At 37.0% G+C, this 23624-nt stretch overlaps 1 protein-coding gene across 1 annotated transcript in view; it reads right to left on the bottom strand.

The window, feature by feature from the left end:
- Positions 1-6977: 6977 nt before the first annotated feature.
- The window catches only part of LOC140148543 (host cell factor 1-like), a 32469-nt gene continuing 15822 nt past the window's right edge, over positions 6978-23624 (bottom strand). Inside the window, exons 7-22 of the mRNA XM_072170538.1 lie at positions 23325-23442; positions 22301-22411; positions 21016-21099; positions 19871-19962; positions 18699-19097; positions 17440-18178; positions 17198-17401; positions 15757-16062; positions 14710-15303; positions 13874-14137; positions 13176-13312; positions 12276-12407; positions 11357-11545; positions 10436-10704; positions 9656-9745; positions 6978-8762 (exon numbers count right to left, since the gene is read on the bottom strand). Coding sequence (XP_072026639.1) covers positions 8702-8762; positions 9656-9745; positions 10436-10704; positions 11357-11545; positions 12276-12407; positions 13176-13312; positions 13874-14137; positions 14710-15303; positions 15757-16062; positions 17198-17401; positions 17440-18178; positions 18699-19097; positions 19871-19962; positions 21016-21099; positions 22301-22411; positions 23325-23442 — 3789 coding nt within the window. The 3' untranslated portion in view covers positions 6978-8701. The remainder of the gene's footprint in view (positions 8763-9655; positions 9746-10435; positions 10705-11356; positions 11546-12275; positions 12408-13175; positions 13313-13873; positions 14138-14709; positions 15304-15756; positions 16063-17197; positions 17402-17439; positions 18179-18698; positions 19098-19870; positions 19963-21015; positions 21100-22300; positions 22412-23324; positions 23443-23624) is intronic.

Raw genomic sequence — 23624 nt, 5'->3', positions numbered from 1 at the left:
TACATAACATATCTCGGCCCATATATTTTACATGTTAAATGAGAAAAATGTGGGCTTTCCATTGATACTCAAGTGGGGATGAAGCTGTTGATCAGACCAATCACCATCCTTAAAACTGATTTGTTGATATTAACCGGAATTTGTAATCTTAAATAGATGCTGCAAGTTAACTGATGCCATAACTTGACAAGAAATTAACTTTCATGCTTAGCTCAAAAATAACTAATTTGCTTTTGGAGACAAAAGTGACAATATTCATAAACAATACATTGTTTCAAATGAATTCGCTTAAGGGGGTACTACACCCTTGGCTAATTTTGTGCCTATTTTTGCATTTTACTCAAAAATTATAGCACATTGGTGACAAGTAAGATATGTATATTATAGGGGCAAGGACTACAACCACTGCACTGAAAATTCAGCAACTCAAGGCAAGTAGTTATTGATTTATTGATCAAATATTGGTTTTCCCTCATTTTTGACTGTAACTCCACAACTGTTGTCTGTGCTGAAATAAAATTTCCAGTGCAGTAGTTGTTGTCCTTGCCCCAATAATATACATATCTTACTTGTCACCAATACACTATAATTTTTGAGAAAAATGCAAAAATAGGCACAAAATTGGGCAGGGGTGTAGTACCCCCTTAAAGCATTCCCTTCACTTTCTTTAAAGTTTACGAGACCCGTACATCTCTTCTGTCCTCAAACATTTTAGATGCATTTCTTAAGTTATGTTTCTTCTCATCAAGTTTTTAGCCAGTGTTATTTTACTTGTTTATGAATCAGTGGCCATATTGACTTGGAACTAAAACAATGCCCAGATTTTTTTCTGTTTTCAATAGCATATTATATTTTGACAGGATATTAAGGGAAAGGGTGTGAACGTTTGGACAGTATTTATTGTGGGACATTAGAGCACATCAGACATATCGAATTGCATTCTGAAGGACATTCTTCAGATTCAGAATTGCATTCTGAATACTGAAGAATGTCCTTCTGATATCAAATAATTTTGATTTTTGAAATTCGCAATGTAATACACATTTTATGGCAAATCATTAAAATTTATATTTTGATATTTAACAGTACTTGAAGTAAACTTTATAAATCTGATGATTTATACTTAAAGTGTATGTAGGTGGGATGAAAAGCCGACGATCAATTGAAAATTTTGACCTTTGGTATTGAAAGATATGGATTTTTTTCCCCAAAAAACACAAAAAAAAATAGGTCTTTTTGGGAAAAATCCATATCTTCAATATAAAAGGTCAAAATTTTCAATTGATCGTCGGCTTTTCCTCCCAGCTACATACACTTTAAGAATATATCATTCGATTTATAAAATTTATTTCGAGGACTGCTATATATCAAAAATTTGAAAAATATCAAATTTTAATAATTTGTCATATAATTTGTATTATATCGTGAATTTCAAAAAATGACAATTATTTGATATCAGAAAGACATGCTTCGTATTCAGAATGCAATTTGATACGTCTGAGGTGCTCTCATGTCCCACAAAAAATACTATTGAAACGCCATAAACGCTCATTCTAGATCCCTTAAGCTAAAAAGCTTGTTTCCTGTAGGTGGCCTGAAAACCTAAACAAGAAATATTAGTTTTTAATTTTTAGAGTCGGGGTGTATGCTTCAAATTAGGGCAGTGTAGGTTAGATGAGAGAATTTGTAAGAAAAAAACAAAACAAGAAAAAAAAAAATCATTTTTTGCTTGGAAAATGTAACTTTTTTTGGATTTCTCAAATAAAGAAACTAAATGCAGTAAAATTGCTCCCAAAACAAGAAACAAACTTGGGTTTTTACTATATTCTACACAAAATGATTTTGTCCAAATTCAATTATACAAAATTACCTAAATTGGGCTTTTTAACCGAAAATACACAGATATTGATACTAGAATGCGCATAATTTGATGAGGGCCCTTAAACTTAAGGGGAAACTAGTTAAGGGAATCACTTCACATTTATAATGGGATCAATTTCAATAAGCTAATTTCTCTACTGGAAGTCAATTTGTGCTGAAATATCTTCCCACAATGCAATATGCTTATTTCATAGCAGATTATCTGTTATAATGCAATACACCTATCGCATTGTGCGAACGACTTTCGGCACAAATTGACTTCCAGAATAGAAACCCTAAATCCGCATATTGAAACACCATGTTAAAACTATGACACTTAAAAATAAATAAAGCAAGTCACACAAATCATTTATGGTTTAAAAAGAGGCCTTTTTATTTTAATACAATTGGACACCGTCAATACATAATCTAGTCTGGCGACGTCTACTGACCTAGGCCTACCAACCAACTGTAAAGACCTCGCATGGTATTATATATTACAGTTATACCTTCAACCTTGCGCAGAAATCACAAGTTCATTTGTTTAAAAAAAGGAACAACATCCATATATGATCAATTTTGTTTTACTCCACCAAATTTCATTTCTTTTTCTATTAACAACAAAATAGATGAAAAAAAGTGGGCTGGGTTGATGTGTATTCTTTTCATTTTGTCCAATTTTATATAATACATTATATTTATATCCAAATATTCATCTCAAATTAATTAAACACTTGAAAAATATTTCGAAAGATTTAGTTATCAGTTTGAAAACTGAATGGTAATACAATGGAATTCGACCTCGTGTTGAAAACAGGTATTTTCTAAACATATTTCATAATGCTAGTATTATGCCCACTGCAAAATGAAATTTTCTTATTCAAATGTAGTGTGCACATCATAAATTCTTGGATCACAGACAAACAAACTACTTTTGAAATGAAGTCGTTTAAAGATAATACCCATTTTCAACCAAAATTTATTAGTGTTCAAACACAATTTCACCGACAGATGAACTTCAACCCAAATGACCCAACCGGAAGAGTCAACAAAATTAAACAACTCAATAAACCTGAGCTGAACCACACAACAACAACAACACAAACAGAAGAGTAGTGTATGTACAATAATCATCTCCCTCAAATCAGTTTTCCACTTAGCAAAAAAGACAAATGCGATACAAGCACGGTTTCTCTAATGCAACATAAGCACGATATCTCTCTCCCCCATGAATAGTTACAGCCTTATAAACGATTACACTGACTATCATGTACAGTTTTAGGCCTCGTTTTCTGACTACTACTAAATTCAAAGTTTGTGGATAGCTCATCCTATGGTTTATACAAAAGTGGACCACATTCACAGTGTATCATAACCATAGCAACAAAGACAGTCATAACTAAATAAACGTTTGTGCTTTCAGAAATGTTCTCGGCAACAAATAACAAAAAATGTCTCAATATTTTACACACTTGCCTCCAAAAAGACAAACTTGAATCAAAATTATTTGAAAAGTGAATTTTAAATATTTATACATTATTACAAAACAAAGAAAGTTGATATTCTATACAGAAATGCACTCTCAGACAGGAATGAAAGTTTGACTTGACCAAAGCTATTAAATTCTTAACCCTAACACGCCCAGGTACTACGGACTACTCCATGGTATATGCACTACGCGTGCATAATCCCACGTGATGAGATGACGCAGTCACCCCAAGTGATACATCGGCCTGCTTTCCTTGGCCAGGCAAGCAAAAGCCCTGTGGCTACGAGTCGGCATACAAGGAAGGGGTCTTGGGTACGAATACAGATGAGAGCAAACAACTTTGTTAGTTTTCTCTCTTCATTCCTTCCTCCTTGCCCTTTCAGTTGCCAAAATGCCCTTGGGGCATTAGGGTTAAGTTTTAAGCAGTAATCATGGCAATTAGTGATGTTACCAAACTGTTGTGACCCCAATATTGGTCACATCATATTGAATTGACCTTTGACCAATTTTGAGGTAAGATTCATTCTAAAAAAAATAGATCAAAGGTCAATGCACAGACTACATTAATACTGGATATACAACCAATTCCATGATATAAATCAAACATTTTAAATAAAAAATACAACTTTCACCTTCTGTCCACTTTCATATACACAAGATAAATAATAACTTGTACTCTAATTGGGCTATTCGAATTGAAATCCTTACACCCCCTTTTGGAAGACATGATCTTAATCTCCCACACAGGCAGGGTGTGTAGATTTTAATGGAGTCATCCATTTAGGTAACCCCATTCAAAATTCACACTCCCTGTGTGGGAGATTATGGTCATATCTTCCATAGGGGGTGGTATGGATTTCAACTGGAATAGTCCATTCCTGTACACGGTTTGTTCATATTATTCATTTCAGATTCACATATCAACCCAACTTTTGAAGTCAGGGTTATTATTTTTTCTTGATTGACTTGCCGGGCATTGAGTCCCTACAGTACATGCACTAAGGTTACATAAACACTACAGAACTTGCACAATGTCATATATATTTAAGGCCAAGTGACAAATTAACAAACAAACAAATAAACATGAGATCCTTAACTTGACTTTGTGCAAGTTTTGCAGTGATTACTACAAAGCCCTATGTTCTTTGCCTACTATATATTTGCTTTTGGAATAAATTTGGAATACCCATCACACTGTACATTTTATGGAATAAAGCGCACTATAACACATAGGTGTGAAGGGTATTCCAGAGTTATGCCTCGCTTTGCACACATGCACCCATTATACAGAGTATCTAAAAAAATGTTTTGGAAAATATACACAATATGTTACAAAAATTGTTTTGTCTACGGCATCATTCTTCAGTCTCCCACAAAATGAAACATATCAGTTTTCAGTTTTGATACGTCTTGCATGCATGTCTTGGTTATATTCATTAACAGTAACCAGCACTTTTATAGCAATTATCAAATCAAGACCTCCATCTACCACTTCTGTTTACCCGCCTACCCTGAAAACTTCCACATACAAATAATAAACGAAAATATGTGAAACATTTGGGCAAGCATCTTGATTTGACAGATACAAATCAAATCAGTAAAAGACCAGCAGCAGCCATGTGGAATTATGTTATAATTAAAGACAGAGATAAAAAGAATGTATCGCCTGACGTCATCTGTCAATCAAACTCGAGCACGGTTTGTTTACAAGTGTCGTGATGATGACTTGCTGAACGCGCGGTATAACCAGTCGCCTTATTGTTAATTTTGCACTTTCAACGTGCAAACCATCTCAAAAGTTAGGTCTTTATAGTAGGAAACTTTCTTTGGCGAAGGCACCATGTCAACAATGCCTAGAAAAGCTGCTTTTTGCCTTGTAAAAGTACTTAATTTTTCGCCATTTGCTGCTGTTCCTTTTCTTCGATCAGCACCAGATAGATCTGTTTTCCTTTTATGCGCTATTAACCTGTGTTAACCAATCAAGGATCGTAATTGACAGTGACATCAGACGCGATAAATTCTTTTTATCCCTGTCTTTAATTATAATATGCGCTTATTGGGTATCCAATATGTTAGCTGATGTGTATGACAGTTTGCTCATGATGATGGTGGTGATAACTTGTTTGTTGTTGGTCACCAGTGTCTCTTTCCACTTTGTGAGTCTGATTCCAGCATATTTCCAGCATATGCCATGAAGACTTTCAATAAGGCATAACAATTAATTTGCTATACTATTATCAGCTCGTAATGGGCAAGAAATTTTCGGTTGTTGTTACTGTGCAAGTCAATAAAGTTCCAACTTGCACCCACGTAAATTCACGCAAAGCGCATCTTGCGTAGGTGCTGCGCCCAGTTGAGTGTACACCATTCTATATCAATCCACAATGTATGAGTCACGAGCTGATCAGAGTATAGTCTAGTTTATCATTGACATCAGAGAATCAAGAGGCATTAGGCTATTCCATTTTAAGTCCATAACCCCTATGGAATACATGACCCTAATCTTCCATGCAGAGAGTATGAATTTCAAATGGGCATTACCTGAATGAGTGACTCCATTTGAAACTACACTCCTTGTGTGGGAGATTAAGCTTTTCGACTGCACAGTGCCATTAGTGGGTAAGTGCAATAGCTCCCCTGTGAATATTTTGCAATTTACACACAGTATCCTGTACTCATCTACACATGGCAGCTATTGCACTTACACACTTCTGGCACTGATCAGTTGTTATGTCTTCCATAGGGGGTGTGTGGATTTTAACCTAAATATCCCATTACAGAGCGAAATGGTAATTCACCCTTTTTAGTTTGCACATGATGGCTGATTGACTTGACTTAAAAGTAGCTACACAGATGACTCAAATAACAACAGAAAGACATGCACGATAAAAAAAAGAGAAAACTAACAAACATGTTGCCATTGTCACCCTGTCTCCACCAAATGATTCCATAAAGAAATAAAAATGTAAAGATAGCAAAAATAATTTGTGGACTGCGCAGACTTCAGAGATATTACATAATATAATGCATGAAAATATCTCTGTCGTTTCTTTGGTGGTTACTGAATTTCATGACATAAAATATTGTGATTATTTCCCTGAAATTTCAGGACAAGGAAAATAATTCCCATAAAAAAATTACCATTGATTGGTGATGACTTCAAAACCTGTCAATAGTAACTTTTTGCCCACTGGACAACACGACAGTTAATCCATCCTACCCTGATACTCAGCGGATCAGTTCATCATTCTTACTTTATGTTCCTCAATTATATAAAACAAATATTGACTGTTCTCTATTCAGGAAATGGTGCACATTATTTCCCCTGGTGACTGGAGACCATGGGCCTACTACATGAGTCTATAGTTTGCACAATTTCCCTCATGAACAAACAATATTTGTATAATAGACAATAAGGAAAAAGTTGTTGCTATACATAATCCTACTTAGCACAAGTATATCGCTAATGGTTGTATCATGCTTGCACTTAAAAAAGGGCATCAAACGATTGCCTCCCATATCAACTGTTACTAGCCATTGCAGTCAATTTGACTTGACTTCAACCGGTTTCGGATAAAGTTGCCGCTAATTGATCATAAAACAATGGCATGTATGACACCACTGTTCCTTTATGAGGTTTCTAGCATGAACTCGAATCTGATATTACACTATGGTATGTGTACTACTGCATTTGTATCGAGGTTGTACCATTGCAGTGAACATCATCCCACCAAGTGACCATACAATTGTACAAAATTGCTTATATTGGTACTTCACAATCTGCATGGGAATTATGGGCTGTAGGTTTCTGCCTGGTATGGACCACAGATAACAGTGAAGAAGTACACCCACAATGATAAATAAGCATATGTGATGCGATCAAGCAAAATCAGTCGGAACTTGGAAATATTGATTTTGAGATATAACCAAACAAAGAACATATTTTCTTTTGTTTCCTCCTGTTTTGGAAACTCTTTAATGCTCATATCTTTGGAACTGGTTGTTCAATTTCAATATGGTTTTCTGCAAACTCCAGCTTTGTAAATGCTCTTTACTATCCTATAAGAAACTGAAAATCGAATATTTCTGAGTTCCGACTGATTTTGTTTGATCGCATCACATATATCATGTCTTGCAGCCTATTCATAATCATGTAAAGACAATTAAGACATTTTAGGTAGCAGGTGAATGTGCATGTAAATGTACTTGTCATTCAAGGAGCACTTATTTCATATAACCACCTGTAGAGTGCATCTACATGACCACATCCACATGCTACCTAAATGTTGACAACTGTCTGTGTACAGGTGCAATTACCCAATTAGCCTAGGTCCCATCAGTTGGATACACCTTTCTTAGACTAAATTCACCACTCGTCTACACTGGGCATGTACTTGTGTTATACTTCAGAGTGACAACTGAATAACTTACAGTTCATAGCGTGTCAGACTTTTGTACATATTCTCTCGCAACTTTGGTTGTGCCCCAAAGCGCAACTGACTAGCGCCACTCATGTAACGTGCCGTTGTAAACAGTGCCATTGGGACAAGATCGTGCTCTGAAGTTCCAAAAACAACAAACTTGGTCATTAGGCAACTGCGCATGCTCTATGCCACAAGAATCCTGTTGCAAAGTCCAGCACTTTTTTTCCATAGTTTTCTTAGTCATCAATCCAGACAGTTGAGGGCAGCAGTCTACACCTTTCTTAGTTTATAAGAAACTATCCTATGACAACAGCAAAAGTTTTGTGCTTAAAAGCAAGTGGTATAGGGCATTCATGTACGGTAATTATAAAATGCCACTTCTATCATGAAGACAAAAGCAATGTTGTTTGAAACAAAGTTTGAATTGATAATATATAGCCCATATTTCCAAAATACAAATGTTACGTGTGTTGGGATATACTTAAAAATAACCCTCCCCTTCCCCAAAAGAAAAATATTCAAAATATCAGATAATTTTTCATCTAACTATATTCACATTTAAATCTTACAATAAAAAATAAGACATATTCTATCATATTTCCAGAAAGTTTTGACTGAATCTAACAGTTTAAAACATACAAGCATAACAAAAGTCACACAAGCAAGCATACACAAACAGAAACGAAGAAAGGTTAAATCAGCCAGAGGAAGAAGAAGCAAATAAATATCATTATACTCTGCCCATAGTCTGCAAGTTCAATAACATAACAACCGCTGAAAACAAGCTTTCACATTTGGCAAATTTTCTATGTACATCAGTGAATGTGTAAAGCTATAGGAAAATAAAGCAACAGGTGTCAAATGTTGTCAGGAGATGACGAGGTCGTCTTGTCCCCAGGAAACTATCACAGAAGGTCAAGGGTCAATTTCAGTTTGTCTTTGGTGGTGTCATTTCTTGTTTGAACTTCTTCACAGCTGCACCCGGTTGACTGCAAAAGAAACAGAAATACAAAAAATAGGATTATACTTGGTACTTATTATTCCAGCAAAACTAGTATTATTATTATAAGTAAATCACATGATCTGAACAATTATGACTATCAACTTTGGGTAGATCCTTCATGTAATTATTTCGTGTAAGCTAATCTTAACCCTAATCCTAATCATAACCCTAATCCTAGCCCTAAACTAACACTAACCTTAACCCTAACCCAAATTTTGCACATAATTACATGAAGGAGTAACACAACTTTGGCACCCTTTGTTGGAATAAACTCAATTGTAATAAAACACATTTTTCATATCATACAAATTTCTGGGCAGGTAGCATTTTTTGTGAATTAATAATGTTTAAAAGTTTTGAATGTCTGCTTAATCTTGTTTAATCTTCAGGTGAATAGAAGCAAACTTTAGGTCAGATATATAAAAAAGTATTTAGAGGATTGTACAACAAGGTATTGTTTACAGAATGAATGTATTGTTTTTAGCTGCTGTCGTGCATCTATTGTATCATATAGCACAGACGACATCATTATATTAAGTAGAACAAAGAGGCAAAGCCGAGTTGTTTTACGCCAAAAATAACGATATCCATCTGTGTTATAAGAGACGATAGATGCACGACAGGGGCTAAAAACAATACATTTATTGTCTAAAAATACCTACATTAAATCCTACATTTTACAAGAAATTACCTAGGGCTTAGAATCAATCAGTCCCGGTTCAAATAGGGCATGTGTATCAAGTATTAAAGAATTAGAGCTATACTTGAGGTGTTGGGATTTCTCAACTATTCAAAATCATTCTCCTGTGTTATGATTTGGGATAGTTAGAGGCATACAGAATCCCAATCTCTCAATTAAGACCAATGTTCCCTCCTTACCTATCTCCTGTTGCCGCTCTCTTAGCTGCAGCAAGTTTGGATGAGGCTTGGTTGTCTTGAAGCCATCTCACCTGTGTGGCTGGCCCATACCTACAAACAATTGAACACATCATTAGAAATCATAGCCATTAAGAATGACATTTGTTTTAAAAAATACAAAATAAACATACAGGCCTAGAAATTTGGCGAAAATCTGGGAATCCATTCTCAGTGATTCTCCTAAATGATTTGCGTGATATTTTGAACCAACACACTCCTTAAAGGTAGGTGGTCAAATTTTTTTTGAATTGTGTTTTGTACCTCACATTGAGGCATGTACCAAAATAATCCACTTGCCAAATTTTGAGGTAAATTGCACTAGCCATTTCTATATTAGAATTAAAAACGTGTTTCACAATGACCCATAGAACGGTATGTGTGGTATACCACATTTGGGGATAAGGGCGAGGCCAGCCTTTTTCATTCATAACGTCTAAACAGAATATATTTAAATCGTGAAATTTCACTGGGATTACGAAAAAAATATGAGCTTTCTTCTTATGCCAAAATCTCCATTTGATAGGAAAAAGTGGGGGGGGGGGATGAGGCTGTTGATCAGGTCACCCATCTTTAAGTGGAGGAGAATCAAAGATTCTTGTAAAATGAAAAATTCTACCCTTGAATATATTACAGTACAACCTGCCCACTTACAAGGCTCTCATGCTTTTTCAATGTAGTTGAATTTCATTATTAACATAATTTCATCTCATAAGAAAGAAAATTCAATAGTTTATTCCTTACCCCTTATCGTTGCGAGCAGCAATACGGAAGATAATGGCAGGTTTGCTGCTATAGTCAATATGCGCTGTGGTTAAGCTAGTGGTGCTGACAACACAGGAGGGATTTGGTCCACAGTACACCCTGACAAATGCCAGTTGTGCTGGGGTTGCTGGTTTCTGATCAGTGGCGGCACTTTGTGTGCTGCGCACCGCTAAGTAGACGGAATACTCCAGGATGTCACCGGCAGTGTTGGTTGGAGGTTCCCATGACAGATGTGCACCTTCAGTGCTCTGCAAAACAGGAATTGAGAACAAAATTACATCTGTCCTTACATTTCATGATAGAAGCTACTTTGCACCACATGAGAGGATATTGGGCTATTCCAGTTGAAATCCATACACCCCCTATGGAAGACATGAACTTAAATCTCCCTCACAGGGGGTGTAGATTTCAAATGGGGTCCCCCATTTAGGTAACCCCATTTGAAATTCCCAATCCCTGTTTGGAAGAATAAGGACATGTCTTCCATTGGGGGTGTAATAATATGGATTTCAACTGGAATTACCCAGTGTAAGAACAGATGCTCTTTTTGTAACACATCTATTTTGTTCCAATTTTGGTATAAAAAAAAAGCAAACCTGATTTTAAATACATGTGGATCAAGTGTTAATGGCTTTTAGTTTTCTGAATGCAAAATTACTGTGCCAGTAACAAATTAAGCGAAGTTTATGAGACCTACCTATATAAGTATGCTCAAAATATTATATAGATGTGCCCAGTTTTTAGAGTATTCAATGCTACATAATAATACAATCCTAAATCAGTTTTTCCTTATGTTATCTGTTGATCCATGTACACCTGCACTGTTTAGAAAGCATCTACACTGGCAACATTGATGGCAAATCTCAAATCAAATACAATATTTGCGACATCCTGACCCACCTTGCTTATCCTGATTGCGGAGGGTGCACCAGGGAACCCAGGTAAACACGTCTTGAAAGCTGAAATCTCACTCCATGGCCCCCTGCCGCAAGCATTAATACCAGCAACACGGAACTTGTACGCTGTGCCTGGCTGTAGATCCTGCTTCTTAAGGATACTGTGATCTGGAACACTTACAACGTCAATGTCCTGCAAAAAGCACATACATCGGCATATAATTATTGATATGAAAAACACTCCAACTGTGTCACAGGTTATCAGTTCGGCACCAAATCATTGGGCCGGCCTAATGATGCATCTCGGATGAGATGTGATACTGTAGTCATCATAAATAGCAAGTCCTTATGAAATATTTTAAATATTTACATTAATTTTACCTGTTCACTAGTTTTTATGCTTAATAATGCATATTGTCATATTTGATGATGATTGATTTTACTGTAGTGACAATGGCTCACATATTTAAAACTATTGTAAAACAAAAGATGGCACACATTAGCATGGTGCACCGATGTATTCTTTTATTATTGCTATGTTAGTTCTCCACTCCTAAAATCTTGCCTCCAAACAAAATATCATCCTAAATTACTTATCAAATTCCCTAGTCATTTTTAACCAGGTCTTGGCTAGGATTTGACAAGTGCCTGTCATTTTCACCAAACTGCCTGCCTGTCTAAGATTTGACCCTGAAAACATTAACCTCTGTATCTTCTGAAGGATCAGTCAGTTTAAATAGCTACTTGCTATAGCTTGATTTATTAGTCTAGTCTTATTATGAGTTAACTTATGCAAGCATTAATTTTACAATTCAGCCTTTGTCACCGGCATTAATTTTGCCGGACCCAGGAGCAAACTGCCCTTCCCAAATGACAGGTGGGCAGGTGGCTAGGTAACACCCTGTTTTCAACCCATGACTCACATCTTCATTCCTTTGTGCAGCTTCTGATGGTAAATGATAGAATCCAACCACTGTCTGTGTCTGCTTGATGATGCCTACGTCGTACCACTGATTCACTTCCTTTTTGATCACTACTTTACCAGCTTTGTTCTCCTGCAAATAATTACAATGTAAGACGTTACAATTACACTCAAGTTTGATTATTATAGGTAATAGATTACATTCACAGATTTAGCAAATTCCTGTTCCTTCCATAAAATGCACCCCTCAAATGGTCGAGTATACATATGAAGAAATAACATTGCATCATGTATGACTGACTGATCCTTGGTTCTACAAGAATTCAAAACAGGAAATATTCTTATCACTGAATAACAAACAGCTGACCAAAACAAGGTACACTTCATATTCATCTGTTCAAATATCAATCACAAAAGATCAGAATATCTGTTGATAGCAGTCGGTCTATGTATAGACACCAAGCATATAGACATTTTTGACATATTAGATATTGCTGGATCATCGCATCTTGTTAGCAGCATAATGTTACAGGATTCTCACTTGATATTGCCTATAAATATAAAATATAATCCATACCATTAGCCCAAGTCCAACTGGCCATATATAGATTTGGCTTCCATATCTTGCCAGCATGCAACGTGGGAGTGGTTTACAAGGAGACATGTGTGACTCAAACAAGTACTACAATAACTTTGAATACAATGGTCTATTCCTGTTGAAATCCATACACCCCCTTTAGAAGACATGATCTTAATCTTACACACAGGGAGTGTGAATTTCAATTGGAGTCACCCATTTGGATAACCCCATTTGAAATTCACACTCCCCGTGTGGGAGATTAAGGAAACATCTTCAAAAGGGGGTGTATGTATTTCAACTGGAATACCCCAATACACTTACTTGTTCCTTGGGTTTGACCGCCGTCCTGATGACATTTTGTGGGCCTAAACCATTAGCCACTGTGTTAGTCTTAGCTGCTATACCTGAATTTGCTAATGAGGCTATAGTCATGGCTATTGACTTATTATCCACCTCGCCTACAGAATAAAATAATATCAATAATTTATGTCAGGAAAGACAAATTTCTACAAAACATACAAAGCAAGATTTCTTGTTAGCTGCTTCAAGTGAACTTCTCTTGTTTGTTTCATTCCATGACTCACTTGTTCAGCATCTGAACCTCTACGACTACAAGCTAACCTGCCTACAACATCTGAACCCAGTGATTACCTACTCAGAGATGAGCTTATAATAGTGTTCACTCTCTTTGGAATATTTCAAGTAATTTTTGTCAAAAATAGTCTAATTTTGACCCCAAAAAATTAATTTCTTTTCATTGAAATTGGCACCAAATCTCATGTTCTCTGCATGAAAATCATAACATGCTGACTCACTGTCAAAGAGTATAATTTGATCTCAATATCATTGATGCACACGGGCCATTACAGAGATGCATCATACATATCCCAATATGTACACAAGCTTTGGGTTTTCAGTAAGCACTCGTAAGTCCTATAGTTTAAGTAATACACTAAATGGTTCATCTGAAACAGTTCAATTTTTGGGATGGTTAAAAACAATTGAATGACTTATCTTACCAGTTGAGGTAGTGGGTGGTTTTACATCGCTTGTGTCCATGGGTGTTTCTAACCTGGCTGCTGCTGCTGCTGCTGCTGCTAACTCTGCTCCATTAGGCACTGCATCTGATTTACCTGCTCCTTCCGTTGTATCCATGGGCGTGGCTTGTTCTCCACCGCTTGGTTTTTCTGTTTCCATTGGCGTGGCATCTTCTTCCTTTTTAACCTCAGTGGTGGCTTCTTCCTTTTTCACCTCTGTACTTTCACTTCCTTCACTTGCTGCAGCTGAAATACAAAATATATAACAAATATTTAATTTAAGCATTGTTAAAATGTGTTGATTGATAGACAATAGCCTACAAGCCAAGAGTTGTATAGTTTATTACCAGATTATCACATTTCAAAAACTGACCTTGTGTGGTGTAATGAGCTTCTGTACCTATTGGCCATCACATGAGCAAGTCTAAAAGATGTGTAAGATGCAAGTCCTTATAGATTGGCATATCACAGATCAGTTCTCAATAGGCAGCCAGATCCAGTCCATAAATTAATTTTTTAATGTACAATAAGCATTGCAAAACAAGGTGTATTTGGCCCTCAAACACAAAATCTTTAATATGGTTATGGTCTTCGAGCAAAAATAATTGAGAACCCCCAAATGGATTATAGTGATGCCGCTATTTCAAACAATCATTGCAAACAATCATTTTTATATATATGACCATCAAAATCCAAACTGCTAACCTCCACCACTCTTCTCCTTGACCAACCACCTGCTTCTTTCTTCTTTGTTTTTTTTCCCCTTCCAGATTTCAATAAATCAGGTGTTCCAGCAGTTGAAGATCTCTATTACTAACCTGTTGATGTGGTAGCAGCAGTTTCTATACCCGTTGCTGTTGTTGTGCTTGGTGTTGCTGTGGTGTCAGTAGGCCCTGCTGTTGTTGTTGTTGCTGCTGCTGGGTCATTCTCATCTCCTGGACAATTATGTCCATCTGTGCAAACTCCGGACGTGGACGTTGTTCCCGTTGTAGCGGTACTTGTTGTTGCTGGCTCATCTTCATCGCCTGGACAGTTGTGTCCGTCCGTACATTTACCCGTTTCTTGACTTGTCTTCACCTCGTCCTCATCTCCCGGACAGTTGTGTCCGTCCGTGCATTTCCCTTCACCGGATGATTTCTCTTCTTCATCTCCCGGACAATTGTGCCCGTCTGTGCATGTCGCCTTGGGTGTTTCTTCTTCATCTCCCGGACAGTTGTGCCCATCTGTGCACGTCGTCTTGGGTTTTTCTTCTTCATCTCCCGGACAGTTGTGCCCATCTGTGCATGTCGTCTTGGGTGTCTCTTCCTCATCTCCGGGACAGTTGTGTCCGTCTGTACATTTGCCTTGGCCTGACGAGGTTGCTGTCGTTTCGTCTTCATCGCCTGGACAGTTATGACCATCTGTGCATTTTCCTATTTCAGAACATAAAATAGAATATACATTCATTTATCAGTAGTGATTTACCATTAGGTGATTATGTACCAAATTTAACCTGTAGTTAACCTTGCTGCACTAGTCACAGTATCATGGAATTTGTTATGTACATTTGGGACAAGATTGGCAACACAGCTATTTTGCTTTACATCCAGTTTAGTAGTGGTAGTTGCTTGTCGCAGTATCAAGTCCTACATGCTTACCTAATCCGGCAGAGCGTACAGATGTGTACAACGGCAGTTTCTTAGCACACTGCTGCACAACTGTATTAAAAGCACTGACATTACTACCAAACTGGAGGTGAAACCAAGCGTACATTAGTTTTGAATGCTTCAATTTATAGAAAATTATATATGCACTACATGCCCTACCTCAGCCAAAGTAACATTCACGAAAAAATCTGGACATTTATTACAACTCAGAATACTCACCCTGTGTAGATGTAGTAGTAGCCTCATTTTCATCTCCTGGACAATTATGTCCATCTGTGCACACAGTTTTTGTCTTGTCTTCGTCATCCCCAGGACAAATATGTCCATCCGTGCACACAGTTTTTGTCTTGTCTTCCTCATCCCCAGGACAATTATGTCCATCCGTGCACACTGTTTTTGTCTTGTCCTCCTCGTCCCCGGGACAGTTATGTCCATCTGTACATTTGCCGTCTGTTGCTGTTGTTGCCGCTGCCAGTGTAGTTGCTGCCAGTGTAGTTACTGGTGCTGCTGGTTTTGTTACTGCAACTGTAATAAATAAATGGAGAACAACTTGTTTAATTTTGGTTACAATTATTTGACTGACAAATCCAAAATTACTCACTATTTTTGACTTTCGCCATCTTGGCTGATGGCTTCTTCAGAATGACCACTGGGATCCACCTTTCCCGCGGCATTGGTTGCTACTTCAGGCGATTTTTGCATCCCTTGGTTGCTTAATGCAAAGTGGATCATATACATGATCAAGAGTAGCTACCGATGTCCCATTTGACTGTTTTGCCCCCCCCCCCGACCACCTTCTAATCCAAATTGCTTCTCTGATTTAATGCTTTGCGTGCAGGCCAAAGGTTTCAATATCAAGAGTTTTATTTTAACTATAGAGGGCTCCAAGATAATTTTAAATACAAATCTAATGTTTTCCCCTTTTTTCACAAAAAGAAAGTTCAAATTTTAAGATATTTTCTCAAAATACCAAGAGCTAACTCAAGAACCACTGAACCAATACTAGGCTTGTTTGTACTCAATTTAATGCATCTTTCATTCTGATTTTTTTTTAAATAGTCATGAATATGTACAATTCTGACATTTTAAAATTTATCACAAGAATTTGAAACTTGTCGTCTGCAGTCGACACCAGTGTGGAGAGGCTTAGAACATGCATATCGAGCTTTCAATCAGTGTAAGATTTCCTTTCTTTAGAAAACTTTTGAAAACAAAGGCCAGATTTATATCAACTGAATACATAAGATTATAAGAAAATCACTGATCACTATGGCCTAAGACACCTTATAAATCATTTAGCATCATTCAGGGAAGCCAGGGTAGATCAACACAGTTAATAGTAGGTACCTTGCCTTATTTTCAAGACAGCACAATTGTCTACAAGAACATAAATATACACTGTGGGGGATCGATCTTATCCAGTCTAGCACTCACACACCAGAATCCAAAGTTTGTTTGGCTTATAATTGGCGGAAATTATTCGGTTTTTGTTACTTCGCGCGTCAATAAAGTTCCAACTCACGCTCGCGTAAATTCACTAAAAGCGCACACCAGTCACGCATGGCAACCATGTACGCCATTATATATCAATACGAGTTTCATTTTTTTGCTAATTATAAGTTAAACAAACTTTAGCACCTTACTGATTGAGCTGACTTACCTTGTGCAACCCGTGTAACTCCAGCAGCAGCTGGTGCTATTGTACCATGAGTAAGTATCTGCCCAGGCTTGGTTATATGTGTGCTTGATACAGGTGTTGCTGCTGCACTTGAAACCAGCGACGTTGATGCCATACCCTGCATCGAAGCTACTACAGGCTTATTCAATGCTGCTGTGTTGGCCACGATTTGGGCTACCGTTGTCGCTGCTGCTGTTGTCGGTGTGCGAGTGAAAACAAACCACCAGGCCTTGTCGCCGATATAGGGATGGTCACTAACTTTGTTGTGACTCCAGCTGTGTTGGTTGTTGTGGTAATGGTGAATGAAGTGGCCCCACTAAGGCCCGGTGTATTTTGCAGTGCTTTAAGGATGTTAGCACTTGTCTGCTGTTTACCGTCACCTTTAGTGATAATTTGAATGGTTTTAGTGGTACCCTGACCAAGCTGACCCGATCCTGGAGTGACCGCTCTAATTATAGTGATTGGTGCTCCTGTTTTAGCTGCTGTTGCGACCGACCCTCTCACAGCACCCGATACAATTGTCCCTTGTGAACCAGGTTGTGTTGTGATCACAATCTGTGGCTTAGGCATAGATGCTGTGATGATTTTTGTTGGTGTACCCGTAGTTGAGGTCACCATTTTGGTGGTTACCGTGATCATAGTCGGCTGCTTGCTGGTACTCCCCGGGGATCCTACTACTTGTTGTGTGGTGAGCGTTTTCGCCATGGTTGAACTGACTGGAATGGTTTTCATGAAGGTCTTGCCTTGCTGTGTGATGCTGCTGATACCAAGTATGGTTGGCTGTCCGGTCTTTGTGGATGGAGACACAACTGTTGTAGCTCCTCTGGGTCCTACACCACCTGCTGTGGAGACAAGCTTGACTATGGTGGTGCCTGCACCAGGTTTGCCTCCTACTTGTCCTGGGTTCAGTGTGTATACTGTACCACCTGCTGTCTGAGTGGTGAACACTGGTTTACCTCCCATCTGCAAGAGTGAGAAAAGAAATTCTATGAATCACATGGGATGGGACTGTTTCATTAAAAACTGTTATAACAATAAAACAATATGATACTCAAGATTTTAATTAATTTACATATAATCTTTTGGCATTTTGAACTGATTCTAAACTCACTTTTCTGATCTGGAGGTTGAGCTCCTTACTTTAATGATTTTTTACAGTGTGCATGTAATATGGTCATTCAATGTTAAATATCATAACACTTTTCTATGGCATAAATTGACATCAGTCCTTGTCCAGTCTAGCTGTCACTACCTTTGTTATTTTGTTAAAGATCTTCAAAAATATCGCCAAAAAATACTATGCAAGAACACAGGCAGGCAGTAACCACTACCAGTAACTTAGCGGCATTTCTTAATTCTTAAAAACAGGCATTCTCTTGGTATATTCATTCTAAATTCTTGGCACCACAAAGTCCATGATAGTTTTACCATTTCTTTTCAACATTTCACATAGAAGGGTGAAACACCTTAAACTTAAACTTACTGCACTCTTTACCAACGTGACTGTTTTTGTTGTGCCTCCAAGTAAAGCTTGTGATGTGATGGTCCCGGGTTTCTGTACTGTTATAATAGGCTTCAACGCTGACAGTGTAGTTGTAGCTGGCTTCAACATAGCCCCTGATGGTAAACTCATTGCTTGGGTCTGTTTGGCAGGTGTCGTTGCTAACCTGACTCCCTGCGGTAAAGTGATGGTGGTCACACCACCCGTTGTGGTTGTGAGAGCACGCGAGACAATGGAGAGACCGGATCCGGCAAGCGGTGATAAAAATGTTTTGGTTGGTGTGGTTGGGATGGAACCTTGTGTGGCCTGCATCTTCTGAGCAGCTGCTTCCGCTAATGCTACCATACCACTTAAGGCTGGTTGACCTGTGCTTGTTACTCCCTGTGTTTAAAATATTAGGGGGAAAAACACAGATAATAGTTCATTAAATCTTATGCTATAAATAATGATCTTAAAATACATCTTGTCAAATTGACTACTTTCCTAAAACTAATTCTCTTGCAAACTTCCTATTTTATATCCAAACTGAAATTCATCCTGCGAGACAATTTCCATATTTCATTATGGAAAGGTTTAGATTTCACATGAAGCAAACTTCTAATCTGTTCATGTATCAAACTTCAATATTCTTGGCTCAAAACATAGTCATCACTAGAAGAACTAATTTTCATTGTACATTAGTTAAGAGTCAGCAAGTATAATGCAATGAGGATGTACAAAGACAGACCCAATACAATCAGCAAGAAAAACTTAATATTCCATGACCTCATTATATCATTTTGTGGGAACATTCTTATTTATACCAGGCCTAAAAGTATGACAGGCCCTCAAACCAATCCAGGGTCAGGATTTCGGCAAGAATACGAGAATCGATTCTCACAAAGATTCTGGTAAACAGAGTTGTGTGAATCAATGATGATTCTTGCAAACTTTTGTAGTTTACACAGAAGTTGATTTGCAAGAATCAAATGATTCCCACAAATTTATTCTGCAAGAATCAAGATTGATTCTTCCACTGTGAAATGAAATTCTGACCCTGCAATCATCCTTAAAAATATGCAAGGACCCTGGATTTCTTGGAAGGCCCTCAACTGTTTGTACACAAATGAAGATTTCAAACATTCAAACACATTGGCAGAAAAGCTTTCCCTTACCTGTGCAGCAAGTAATTTGGCAGCTGCTGCTGATGGCATTGCCAATTTGACCATGCCCGGTGAGCCAGGTGTTGTCTTCAAGGGTGAAATACCTAACATGGAACACAAAGCACACACAAATGTTAATGCCATATCATTTGAGTTAATATATCTCAAAATATATACACTGTTCTCTGCATGCTATATGGATGTTAATTTCAATGCATTTTACTTCATTATATCAATTATCATGCAACATGTGACTTGATTAGATACAATGAGATGCCATTATGCTTTGCTATTTATAAATGGCAAGTTTTTTTTCTCTAATTCAATCCATTTAATTATGTTTAGGGATATGAATTGGGAGAATATCTGTTGCAATGAAATTTGACTCATTTTAGTCTGTTTAAAACAAACATTTCCAAAATGTAATAAATTAATTTTTAATTTGCTTTGTATGCAAAACAATTATTTTTCCTTTCCTTGTTTGTTGAAAATAAACCAATGAAAAAAAATAAAATCAATCAGTAGATGGAAAAGCTTGACATTTAAAACAGGTAGTTTTCTGGTCATTACAGAAAATTGCCTGTGCTATTTGAATTACTACAATGACACAAAACACTTGAGACAGAATTAGAAATGGGCTATTCCAGTTTAAATCCATACTCCTTATGGACAACATGTCCATAATCTATGTCCATAATCTTCCACAAGATTGTGCATTTCAAATGGAGTTACCTGAATGTGTGACTCAGTTTGAAATCTACACCCCCTGTGTCTTCCATAGGGGGTGTAAGGATTTCAACTGGAATAACCCAATTAGTAAATTACAAATACAATTTTCACTTCTGAGCAATAAGCCATGGTTGGCAGCCCTAAAATAGTAGCAGACAGTAAGAAACTACAAAAGCTAACTCATGAATGCTGGATTTGTTTTAAGCAGGCTAATCTGATACACAAAGACTGGTTAGGTTACACTGAGGAGGGGATACATTCTATGTGAATGTTTTGCTAGTTCTTATCGCATGATGTAAAAGCAGCTAGCATGCAGAGTACAATACGATTAACACAATACAGTAATCTATTCTCAATCTCTGGCAGAACATCAAGGGCTGGCCACAGACAACTACATTACATACAAATATATTGCATGCACCTTATACCTTTTGTGATTGTGATGGCGCCCCCAGGGGTGAAAGTGAGAGAGGCAGAAGTGCCTACTGTTGGGACACCCTGGATCTTGAGACCTACAACACAGATACACATGTTGGACAGGTTCTAACTTGAACTAATAACAACAAAATGCACAATACAGTTCTTTTGCGAAAAGTAAAGTTTCAAGTTTACCGACAGTTATTGAAAGGCTTGAGAAAAATTCTTCATGTTATATCAAGTTATAAAGAAGCTGCTAAATTATTAAAACTTGCTTTTAAAGTTGTATTTGAAAAAGCTGAAGATCTCAAACATACATTTTTACATAGATCTAAACACTAGAAAATCTTAAGAGCTAATAACACAAACTGTACTGCTCCCCATTCCAGAAAAATACAGCACTAATTTTTTGAGATTAAAAAAAAATATTATCAACTTCTGCCAAATGAAACACAGCTCAATCCTTATTATTCATTTAGCACTAACTGACAATGAAAGTTAAATTTCACTATTTGGCCAAATTTATGAATTAAGGGCCAAAAATATTTTTAGGGTGTTTTTCATACGCTGCGATAATCAAGCCTAAAGACTTGTACGCAGCTTAATTCCAATTTATGCATTTTAATTTTTAGAAAATAAGTATTTCATTCTTATAACCAATCATTTTAAGTAACACAAAAAAGTGAAAATTTGATCAAAATTTCGGCATATATTCAAATATTTTAATGCTTGACTCGATTGTCAGAAAACATGCAAATATGCATATTTTTGGTTCTCTTTTCAAGATATTGGTAAAATAGTGTACTTTTTCTTTTATCTCCAGTTAGTACTAAATATATGATTAGGATTGAGCTATATTTCATTTGGCAAAACAAGATAATATATTTTAGGCCTAATTCCAAAAAATTAGTTCTGAATTTTCTGGAATAGGGAGTAGTAGTCACTTGACAAGGATGTTTAGTCTGAACTCATTATTACATAGTCACTAAATCTGATAATCTTACACATCAGTTACACATGAAAAAACATGAGTTAAAAAACAATAGACACTCATCTATTGAATACAAAGATATATGTTTATAATATATTTATGGACTGAGTTTTTTTAAAAGTCATTCAGTTCATTCTCCAGTTTTGATTCAAACATTTCTCACAGGTTTTTGAAAATCCAGTCCCTGTATGTGCTAGTGTGTGAGAATGCAACAAATAGACACCCAACCATTAGACTTTTTCAAGTCGGCAACTAATAATAAAAAAAACCTTAACAACAGAATAGAGGGCGCTTTATCAACTAACCTGCAGCAGTGGCAGCAGCCTTCAGTGGCGACACACTTGATACCCCAGCAGTTGGTGTAGTAGGTGTCGGAGGCATGTCATACTTTTGAAGTTGCAGCAAATATGCATCAGCTGAAAATAAAACCGGACAAATCATGAGGTACCAATATGATCAATGTACCTGTGCGCAAATATTTCCTTTAGTCCATATTGAATTATCTTATTAATAATGTAACTTGACATTCATTACTTCTACTAGGATGCCTCGTTAGATGGACAATTAATTACCAGTGTCAGCAAGCATCTAATTAAGGCTAATTGCTGGTGACAGGTGGTCCATCCATTTAACATGAACAAGATAATGTGCTGTCATCTTACATTACCATCATTTATATATATTACTATTAGCTACACATGGTGCACTCCAACACCTCATAATTTAGAAAATACCAAATAGGCAAAAGGTTCCATCAATTTTTGGTCATTTTCATTCATTTATATAAAAATCAAAAGTTAAAATTACTACAAGTGCATAAATGGTCCTAGGAATCATTCAAAAATCTCATCTGCTTTTCTCTGTTTTTACTGGTATTTCTTTGTACAGTGCTTTGCCAGTATTGCTCGCAACATTAGACACTTCCATAAATTAAACATTGTCATTTAAATGCTGAACTCTGGCAATACTGCAAATGACCAAACCATTCAAATATAAAAATACAGATGAAGATATTTTGTTTGCAGGGTTATAGCTAGCCCAAGTTGAGTGCCGGCTAATTTTACTATCCAATTAGAGGGCTGGCTCGGGGCACAATCTTTTTAGCGAACACAAGGGATCGGGGAATAGGCTAGGGGGTATACCCCAAAAATTGTTTTTGGTTTTTCACTCTTTTTATGATGATTAAACATTTGTGGGAAAAAAAATTTAAATTTTTTTTTTTAGTGCCGGTTGGCGCCGGTTACCCCCAACCGGCATGGCTATAACCCTGTTTGTTTGATTTGATTTCTTCCTAGCAGGAGCCATGATGAGCTACAGAATGAAGTTTACCTGTTGGTACCGCTCCCCATGATACCTCAAGTGTGTTGGTACTAGCCCTGACTAGCTGCACCCTGCTTGGTGACGGTGGCTTCTCTGTCTCTAAGAACCACAGATCTTTGCAGCACACCTGCAAATCAAACAAGTTACATATTTTCATTGAGTTCAAATTCAACTCTTAAAAGTCACACAATCATTTACAGAACCACTTAATTGGCTATTCCAGTAGAAATCCATACACCCCCTATGTAAGACATGACCTTAATCTCCCACACAGGGGGTGTAGATTTTAAATGGAGTCACCCTTTCAGG

The sequence above is a fragment of the Amphiura filiformis genome, chromosome 3 (assembly GCF_039555335.1).
Source record: "Amphiura filiformis chromosome 3, Afil_fr2py, whole genome shotgun sequence".
In the NCBI taxonomy this organism is placed as follows: domain Eukaryota; kingdom Metazoa; phylum Echinodermata; class Ophiuroidea; order Amphilepidida; family Amphiuridae; genus Amphiura; species Amphiura filiformis.
Note: the sequence above shows the minus strand (reverse complement) of the source record. Positions and strands in the feature narration are given on the sequence as shown.